This window comes from Takifugu flavidus, chromosome 17 (assembly GCF_003711565.1).
Source record: "Takifugu flavidus isolate HTHZ2018 chromosome 17, ASM371156v2, whole genome shotgun sequence".
NCBI lineage: Eukaryota > Metazoa > Chordata > Actinopteri > Tetraodontiformes > Tetraodontidae > Takifugu > Takifugu flavidus.
The window spans coordinates 7,139,095-7,148,763 of NC_079536.1; the positions used below are offsets into that span (position 1 = coordinate 7,139,095).

Consider the following 9,669-nt stretch of genomic DNA (forward strand, 5'->3'; position numbering starts at 1 on the left):
AGTTTCCATATTTCTGTGTCTGAAATGTGTGATGCTTTCTCACGTCATGCAAATGGGGGGGGGGGTCAGGCTTTATTGGTCTGAATGATCCTAAAAGACAACAAAAGGATCACACAAAGTTTCTTGTAAACTATTTATCTGTTGTAACAACTCAAAGGTCCAGTAGAAAAGGCGACTATACGACATGTAAAAAATGATTTTTCTACACTCAACGGCAGAGTTGGCTTGCAGTGAATCCTGAAACAAAACTGAAAAACGCCGAGGTCGTCCCACATGCAGACACGTTTCAACTTCATGGCAACTGTCAGGACCAAGTGGTGATTCCACACGTAGTTGGATTAGACTTCCTCTCCAAACTATCCCATAGTGGCATAAAAGCACAGCAGTTCAAGGAGCCTTGCTGAACTATCTATTTCCACCATATTTGGAGGTCCAGTCCACCCTGCCGTGGACCGGCTGTACAGCAGGAGCACTGCTCAGCAGGTTCCCAGCAGTTCTCCCCAGAACTGAGTAGTTGCTCCCTTTCACCTCTGTCCGATCTGCCCTTTTCTTCCAGGCCTCATAATCTAGGAAAACACAAGGGTCAAAAATCAAAGAAATCCAGAATGGAACTAAATGACTGGAGCCTTTATATTCCAGACAAACATACACATAAAAAAACTGGCACAGATACTAAACAGCAACAGACAACAGGACAAGCAGTGTGAAGGACAAAGCTAACTCTACCAGCAAATGTTAGAAATACCTTCATTACTCTCACTCAGACGTGAGTTAGATATGGGCTTATCAGAAGGAGACAGACTGGCTAAAAGAATAAAGAGAGGAGAAAGTTGCAGTTGTGAATCTTTGAATGGAAATAACAAAGCGGCGTGGCCGTTGTTGAGTACTAAGGAGCTGTTATTTCTACAGAAGATAGTGCTGAAGATCAGTGTATGAGTGGGCTGAGTCTAAAAACCTACTTGTATGCTGGCCAACCAAGGGGGCAAGTTGGATTCTCTGCCCCACGGAGCCCACCTCTTTCTTTTGGAATGAAGGCATATAAGCACTAGAGAGGTTGTATTTGGCGCTTACAAAGTTCCCTAAAAGGAAAGAAAGCAATCTTTCATTTCATTTCAGTGTTGCACCCTCGTGGAACATCCTTAAGGGACTCATCAGTAAAACGTAATGTAGAATAATGTAAATAATGTAGTGAAACCTGGATCAACAAAACAAATGTCGTGACCCGACTTAATGTGACTGAGCACGTAAGGGAGCTGCTACATATGCAACAGCTACAGAGGAGCCCATCAAGATTAACAGAGACGTTCCAGTGACACCATCTATGAGATGAGTGAACCTCTAGTGTTCTTTGTTGTGGTTGTTGTGCAACTAAGGATCTATACAGCCAACAGATGTCTTAGATCTGTGCTTCAACTGTGTGTTTACACTCTGGCTCCCCCAGAGTGTTCAGCACTAAGCTTCTTTCACATGTTAAGCAGCAGATGGAGTACAAGAACCAAGCAGGCTTCCTACAGATGGACCGGGTTTCCAGCTTTAGCATGAGAAGCAACCTGAAGGGAAGAAGGTAGGGACATATATCCAGCGCAGCTACATTCAAGTATAAGTGTGGACACGTCTTAGATGCACATCCCTTCTTCCTTGAAATATCTATAGAAAGGATAAATTTCTCCTGTATTACGTATTTCTTTAATGACAGCCTTTCCTGGTGGACTGTCTTTGGGGGGTTTTTTACATCAAAGAAGGAGAAATCAAAAGATCAAAAGCAATGAATGAATCCATCCATCCACCTATCCATCTATGAATCTGTGAATCCCTTGAATAGGCAATGGAAAGAAAGAAACAGAAAAGTAAGAGAAGGAAGGGTAGAGAAGAAGGGAGTCTTGTCATGTCTACATGAGATATGACTGAGGCAGGTCTCATCTCTCCTGTCACAGATGCTGAGGCTCTCTCTAACAGAGCTCTTCAGATAAAGCGAGGTCTCATGTTAATGTAGATAAGCTGAACATGGTGAGAGAAGTCTTTAACAGCTCTCCTTCAGAAGATTGTCCTTACCAACATTGGCTCTGCTGACAGATAATCCTAATGGAGGAGCAAGTGGTTTATTTACATTGTTGGAGGAATTATCCCATAGATCTCGAAGCGTCATACCACTCAAATCTTTGTCCAAGGAAGACGTCCGATTCTTGCTGATCAGCCCTTCAAGCAACAAAGAAGTCACTGTATCACACAATCACTGGACTTCAATATCAATATATTTAAAAGATATCAATATTTTTTGGTGTACTGCACTCATAGAAACCTGCTGTCAGGCATTAAAGCAGAAAATTAAAACTGATGGAGCCACTCTAAAGTCTTACCTGGTAAATATCGGGACTGGCTTAGGTAGTGCTGTCGAGCAGCAGATGTTGGAAGGTTGCTGTCTGGCTGGCTGATCTTAACATGGCTGGGTAACTTTGTGAGGGTGCTGAATGAATAGAGAGGTTCCTGGACCTTGGGCCTACACACAGAAGGGAAGGCAGGTGTCTGAGCATTGCTACACCTTGAACACATCTTATCTCCATGTAAGATACACTGTTAAAGCACTTACAGTGGCTGGTGCTCCTTGAGGCTCCTCTGCTCCTTCTTGGAGGTAGAAACAGACATTTCGGGGGGGTCAAGCTCCTCCCTGCTTTCTCTGGTTTTCGATTGTCCCCAGCGACGACGCCCATTCTTTAGCGTCCCCGTCCCACCACCGATGGTATTCTCACTGCCTGTAGGTGATGGTTTCTACAGTGAAGGATAGGGATAAGCAACAATTAAATCAATCCATAAATAAATGAAAATTACTTGCTCACAAGTGCTGTTTCATTATTATCTTTTACTGAAAATGGCATAAATATTGGATTGGGTTGCAGAAATGCTCACTGCATTGCTGACTCCTCCAGGTTTCTCAGTTTGAGGAAGTGGGATCTGCTGAAGAGGCTGGTGAGGATGTTGCTGTTGCTTCCTGGTGTCGGTGAACACTTTGGATTCAGTGGGCTTGGGCTCGGAGAGCTGCTTCTGCGGGACCGGCCTAGCGTTTTTAACCTCCTGGCTCTGAGGATGGGGTCCTAAGATCTGGCCCACTTGGAAATATGGGTAACGCAGGGACTGGGAAGAAAAATGAAAAGCCACGGAGATTCGGATTCAGACATTTCTTGCAATATGTAGCTGTTCCACCTTTCACCTTTTAAAATACAAGAATAAACAATGATACTGCATCAATCTTTTTGACTTTTTGTTTCAGTTTTTGGTAAAATAATTCAGTAAATTGGAATAAATATTCCTGTGTTTATCCTGTGTTTAGTATTCCTGTGTTTATTCCTGTGTTTTTAACGCTTCTTTTGTAATGGATTTCCTGTAGCTGTGCGCATCTGACACCTGTAAATAATGGAAAAGCACCGTCACTCCTGCTTGACAGATTCCCACTACATCGTTCCCTCGGGGTCATTCAACTGTCTCATCGGAGAGTAAATTATATCTAACAACATAACGACAGTCACGATCAGAGACACACTGGCCATCAAGGGCAGAGTATCAGGCAATGGAAAAGAGTCCCAATAGCATGATTATGGGATCAAATCCCCTAAACAGGTTTCTACTCTATCATTATAAGACTGAGCCTTGTGTACCTGTACTGCAGTGGGTCTTTTTTTGGGGTCCCATTGCAGCAGGTCCCTCATCAAGGCAATGGCCTCATTACTGGCATGAGGGATGAGGGTCTTCAGATGGGTTGGAACACATTGGGGGAACCGGAAATTCATAGCAGAAGCGAGCTGGTAACCTTCTGGCCAATCTGTCTGTTGAAGAGACAGCAAACAGGAAGGTTCTTAGTTACTTTAATGTAGTGTTCAAATATTTTCAGAGAACAATACAAGACCATGCATGTTTGTGAAGCGTCATAAATAAACTAAAAGGAATTTCAATTGAAAACTGAAGGGATAAAATGGATGTTAGATGGAAATAATAATGGGCCTAAATGAAAAGATTATCTTTCACCTTTTTGACAGTGCCCAGGACTTGGCAGATCTTAAAGATCTCATCTACTTCACTGTTTCCAGGGAAAAGAGGCCTAAGAGTGTAGAGCTCAGCCATGATGCAGCCCACAGCCCACAGGTCAATGGCAGAGCTGTAGTTAGAAGAGCGGAGCAGCACCTCTGGAGCTCGGTACCTGAACGGAGAACATATTTAAATAAACTTGCTTAGATGCAAAAGGGGCCACTGTGCAAGAACATGATGAGCAGCATTTTCACCATCTAGTCGATACGTAGTCTGTATACGGAGGTTTGGAGCGGATCTCTCGGGCCAGGCCAAAATCTGCTATTTTGACCAGCTCTGGCCCCATGCACAACAGATTCTCAGGTTTCATGTCTCGATGGAAGAAACCTGTAAGAAGAACAATATCAGTATAATGTCACCCTGACTAGTTAACAATTCAAATCAGCCAGCATAAGTAGAGTAAAGGAGCCGATGTGTATTTGGCTTCAATGAACTCATCTCCTCTCGTTTTCATCTGTCGGCTGCAGCGATGGTGAAGAGTATTCATGATGTAAGGATAATCTTTTTAATACTTAGCAAATTAGATGGTCGAAATCTGGGAGATGCTGCTTTGTTCTTCAATTTCTGTCTTATGGGTTAAAGTAAAGATCTATTGATGGAACTGTCGATGAGTGAAATGACCAATGCCAGTACATATCATATCCTAGAACATCTCTGCTAAGTAAGATGCACCAGAGCTTACATACGTAATGGGGTGGCGTTGGGGTTTAAGCTGTGGCTCATGCAAAAGGTCCCAGATCAAAACAACAACAGAAGAAAGAGAGGAAAATGTATGAGGAAAGCTTCTTACCATGCTTGTGTACAAAAACCAACCCAGACAGCACTTGAAACATCATGTTCCTAATTTCATTTTCTGAGAACATCTTGTTCTCTCTAGGCGTAAAGCAAAGAGAGAGAAAAGAGAGGGGAAAGAGAGGGAAAAGAAAAGGGGAAACAAAATTGAACAAAGAGAAATGATGAAAACTGCATTTGTTGTGGGTGTGTGGACGTGCAGCTCGAGCCTGAGAGGCTGCTGTCAATCCGTGTGAAGAGCGAATGTGCACGTCTGACTGAGCTTCAGTGGGGTTTCTTTCCTGTTTTCAACATGCAGAATCCACACCAACCCATAAAGAAGAGCATGCGAGGAACGAGATGAAGCATTTGGTTCACAAACTGCAAGATTGTCACCGCTCAACTTTTCTAACGTTACCGTACATTTCAAACGTGTCAGCTACCTAATGAATCTTGCAGTATTTGACCATTTGTTTGTGATTGCAGGGCACATTGGGACGACGAGATACCTACCATGTTTGTGAATAAATGACAGGCCTTGTAAAATCTGAAAGCTTATATTTCGACTCACTGACTCAGGGAACAGTTTTTTTCTGTAAACATAAAATCGATAGATCCTGCTCAAAAATGAGGTAAACCTTTGCTTTCACACAAGCAAAAACATGCAAGAATATGTAATTACAGTATCTCCAGAGTCCATTCAAGGGCTTTGTTGGCTTTACAGAGGTCATTTTTTGGTGTGCGCCAATTACAGCGCACAAAATAGCATCAGACCTCTCCAGCAGAAGGTTTCATTCTTTTGGCAGCTGTGAGCAAAGGATAGCCTGAAGGCATGGGCACATTTAGGAAGCATGGTGACAGAAATATAATATATATCACGCCAAAATGACATCCCTTCGGATTATTCAAATTATGAAACAAGATAAATCCTGTCTGCTTTCAGGTGTGTGATTCAGTGGAGACGACGCCTGACAAGATGCTGACAGTTTCAAATTGTAGAATTCAGAGCTTTTCACATGTGGCAAAAACATCTGAAATTCAAACTAGTTCTTGTTTGTTTGGTTTTTACCTGTCCTTCATGAGCTGGTAGAGGTTTTCCTTCATATACTCAAAGACAAAATACAGATGATCGTTTTCTCGGATAACCTCTTTCAGTTTCACCACGTTGGCATGGTTCAGCTTCTTAAGTGCCTGGTGGGACAAAAATATAAACATACGGTACATTAAAAAAGCAAATATGCTCCAGCACTCCTATCAACAGTGCTCAAAGAAATCTGCTCCTATGATCACCATCCATACCTTCACCTCTCTTAGATTCATACATTCCTCCCATGAATAAAACTTCCTCTTCATTCTGTTAAAAAAAATAGGTAAAAATCACACATGAAATCTGAGTGTAATTGCATGTCGTACTGAAACGGCCAACTTAAACGGCTTTTATAAGTCAACTGTGGGTCTTCATTGATCCTTTTTAAAGGTTTGTTTTATGTTAATTTCTGCTAACTTTAAGTTCAAATCTCCTAAGAATCTTCATGTATTCCCATGGTCTTGTCAAACGTCATCAATCTCCGCCCAAGTGCAACTTCAATTCTGAGTCTGCAACCTCCCAAGTAAGCTTCAAATATCCTGGGAGTGTCCTGGATCAAGCAGACAGCATCAGGCCTGACTTGTGTGCTCTTGGCACAGCTGAGTATCCAACCACCTACTCTCCTCATTCACACAGACAGACCTACAGTCCTGTCACTGCATCACTGGCACATACTGTGACTCCACCTAAACTGACGTGAGACTCCCTGGATGTGGTCGTATCCGCTTTTCTTCCCTGGACATCAGCCAGCTTTCAGCCCCACCGTCCACAAATCAGCAACCTGACTCAGCTCTCCACTTTCACTCCTTTTGTGTATTGTCTTGCAGGGTAACCCAACGATCAGCTGGTGGACGCCACCTCCCCGGTTTCTCATCCATTATTGATCCCTGCACCCATGCTGGCGATAGAAAGGGATGTGTGCTATCTCTCACATTTAAAATATAGTAGTTTATATTCCATGCTAAATGTCATACATGACATTAATATTGTTGTGTACAGCTCTGATGTCTGCTCCGTGTCTTTTTTCTCTATAATCTGAAATGTGTTTATCACTTTGCTTGCTTGGCTTTTATTGATAGTGTTACATGCAAAGTGCTAATTTCAACTCTTTTACCTTTTACTACTTCCTACTGCAGCCAGGGTCTCTACAAAGACACGGTTTCGTGAAAAGAGATTTATTTTGTTTAATAAGCAGCCTTACCTCTTTATAGCGACTAGTTCACCAGACTCGTTGCTTCTCCCCATCAGCACGCTGCCGTATGTGCCGTCACCCAGCTGCTTCAGGGTGGTGTAGCGATTCATTATCCCTCAAGAGGCTTTTCATCCACTTGTCCACTTGCTTTTGTCATGAAACCAGTTATGGGCTGTCAGCGATGATTGGTTGGACCAACATATTTTGCCTCGATTGGCCACAATGAATCAAGACTCTTCAGTTAGACAGTTAAAGATGATGCTCACTGATTCTTCCAGTAATCATGTTATTACGCAGGTCAGCTCCTGGGAGCAAACGTCCACCACAAGTTCCAAAATTAGAAGCCCTTCAGGACAGGGAGACAGGAAAGAAATGGAATTTAAAGGCACAGTTTACAGCAACATTTATCATTTAGATCAACAGCTACAGCAGTGTTATAAAGACCCTTAGACGGTGGTTGAGGACATGGCAGATCTGCTCTCACCGTTACCTCTTTGTTTTTTCTGTCAGAATATTTCTTCAAGTTTTATCCAGTTGTCATGGTCTATTGTCTGTATGTTTGTTATTTATTTTGATGAATGTGCATTTTCTTAATCAAATAAATCAATAAATGAATGTGGAATGGTTAACTAAGTCAAATATTTCACTTTCTTTAACAGTTTCTAAATATGTTTCATCACTTAAAGAAGAAAAATGTGCATGAAGTGTGCTTCTCCACCTGTGTGTCTCCACCATGACAACCAGGGACATGACCCAAGGCAGATTAGGCCTTGGAGATGGAAATAGGATGTTACATCACACTCTGTTATCCACTATATCTTCCTCAAACACCTGCATCCTAAGAGGATTTGACTGGCACCTTGAGCCAACGTATGATTTTCACTCATTTATTCAGTGGAGCAATAAATGCTTTCCATCTGATTTATTTAAATAATCCTTTTGGTAAAGTGGGGGTCCAAATGGCAATCTGGGAAGGGAAACAGAAAACTAACTCCAGCCCATCATAGTACATTAGAATAAGTGTGCTCTATTGTAGTTCTCGCCTCATCTTCTTAACTGTTTTATACCTTGTGGGGTCATGGGGAGGGTGCATTTATGAGTGAAGGCAGGTCCATCCCCGGATGAGTTGCCAGTTCATTGCATTGCCCTATGTGAGCATTTGTGGGTTCGGTGCCTTGATCAAGGGTACCTGGGCAGTGCTCTGAAAGGGTTCTGGCACCTTCCCCTATGACAGAACACCTTCCATGTTTTATCTGCAGTGGGGCTTGAACTGAGAACCCTCAGCCCAATTCCCAACAGACTGAGCTACCACCACCCTGTTGGAGTTCCTGCTAATGAAAAATAGACTGCAATAATCTAAAGTGGATTATCGTGCAAGAGGCTTTATATTCATTTAATTAAGAATTAATCAGCACAGTTATAAACATGCTTCTTTTGATAAAGCACATGTCTAGATCTTTCTACTGTAAAGTATGTACATTTGAATGAAACAATAAGCATTAGGACAAGAACAGAGGTCAGTAGAGTTGGACTAATCTTCCACATGGGGCAACCTGTTGTGGAGGGATTTAAATGAGATTAAGATCTTGGCAACCTGACCCCCAAGAAGCTATTCAAGGTCAATAAATGTAATAGTAAAGCCATTCAGGATCATTTATGGATGATAAAATAGCTTAACTGTGATTAAAAAAAATTGTGATAGAAATTGTGGTAAGTTATTAAGATTCTGTGTTTTTTAAATCGAAGGTCTGGTTTAACTAGCAAAAGTTCAGTGCACTGTAAAATCGTCTACGCTCTCGACCTGAATCTTAAGTTGTTGTTCAATTAAGCATAGGACTCACCATTCAGTTGTTCTTTCTCCGGTGTCATGGACGGCTGAACGACGTTTCTTTCCATAAAGTGAACGTTCCGTTAACGCGTGTGGCTGCACGTATGACTGTTCCCATGGAAACAAACATAAACGCAGCGGTTGCTGGGAGCCCACTGATGCGCAATGCATGATGGGACTGCGGTAGCATTCATTTCGCTTGCAATTTATAGCGGTTCTCTTTAATATAAAAATAAAATGTAATATATCACCTACGGATGCACACAAATGTCACAATTTATAAAAACATTTTGAGTATAATTAACCGAGTGTGACTTGTTACCGTCGTTCTAGCTCTGTATACGGTGCAGTTTTTTGTTGGAGCGTGGATATACTGTATTTTAACTCTTTTAAAAAACAAAAACAATTAGCCTCATTATTATAATGGAATTCGATACTTTATATATAATATACCTAATAAAAGACGAAGTATTTATTTTATTTAATATAGCGGTTAGACTGTAATTCACCAACATCGATTCATGACACAGCAAATGAGTAGCCTAAATTATTGCTATTTGACGTATAGACACAATTGCAAGAGTGCATTTATTGTAAGTAGATATGGATTTAAACAAAAGTAAACAAAAGAAATAGCGTCATCGCACGTGCAGAGGGCTTGGGTGTGAGCGTGTTGGGGGGAAGGAGGGGGGAGATAACGGGTGGAATTTTCTT

General features: G+C 41.8%; 1 protein-coding gene across 11 annotated transcripts; it reads right to left on the reverse strand.

Moving 5' to 3' along the window:
* Nucleotides 1–119: 119 nt before the first annotated feature.
* mak (male germ cell-associated kinase) lies at nucleotides 120–9,106 on the reverse strand. 11 transcript variants are annotated; one of them, XM_057012842.1, is made up of 17 exons: nucleotides 8,969–9,051; nucleotides 8,195–8,455; nucleotides 7,137–7,473; nucleotides 6,148–6,202; nucleotides 5,918–6,039; nucleotides 4,868–4,950; nucleotides 4,272–4,404; nucleotides 4,018–4,189; nucleotides 3,651–3,818; nucleotides 2,905–3,129; nucleotides 2,588–2,766; nucleotides 2,358–2,497; nucleotides 2,149–2,196; nucleotides 2,053–2,079; nucleotides 960–1,079; nucleotides 746–805; nucleotides 120–566 (listed from the first exon to the last, which is right to left on the reverse strand). In XM_057012842.1, the coding sequence occupies exons 3-17, from the start codon at nucleotides 7,235–7,237 to the stop codon at nucleotides 406–408; spliced, it is 1,794 nt and encodes a 597-aa protein (XP_056868822.1). In that variant the 5' UTR covers nucleotides 7,238–7,473; nucleotides 8,195–8,455; nucleotides 8,969–9,051; the 3' UTR covers nucleotides 120–405. The 11 variants fall into 11 exon arrangements, with proteins under 11 accessions (XP_056868822.1, XP_056868823.1, XP_056868818.1 ...); XM_057012843.1 differs by lacking the exon at nucleotides 2,053–2,079 and having other exon boundaries at nucleotides 8,969–9,050; XM_057012838.1 differs by having other exon boundaries at nucleotides 2,053–2,196; nucleotides 8,969–9,048.
* Nucleotides 9,107–9,669: the final 563 nt, after the last annotated feature.

Bases quoted from the DNA above. Each gene is read 5' to 3' on its own strand.
- mak (XM_057012839.1), bottom strand. From the start codon at position 7,237: ATGAATCGCTACACCACCCTGAAGCAGCTGGGTGACGGCACATACGGC. The intron at 4,190-4,271 runs GTGAAAATGCTG...TTCTCCGTTCAG, and splicing joins GACTACGTATCGACTAGATG to GTACCGAGCTCCAGAGGTGC. The intron at 806-959 runs GTAGGTTTTTAG...TTATTCTTTTAG, and splicing joins CTTGGTTGGCCAGCATACAA to CCAGTCTGTCTCCTTCTGAT.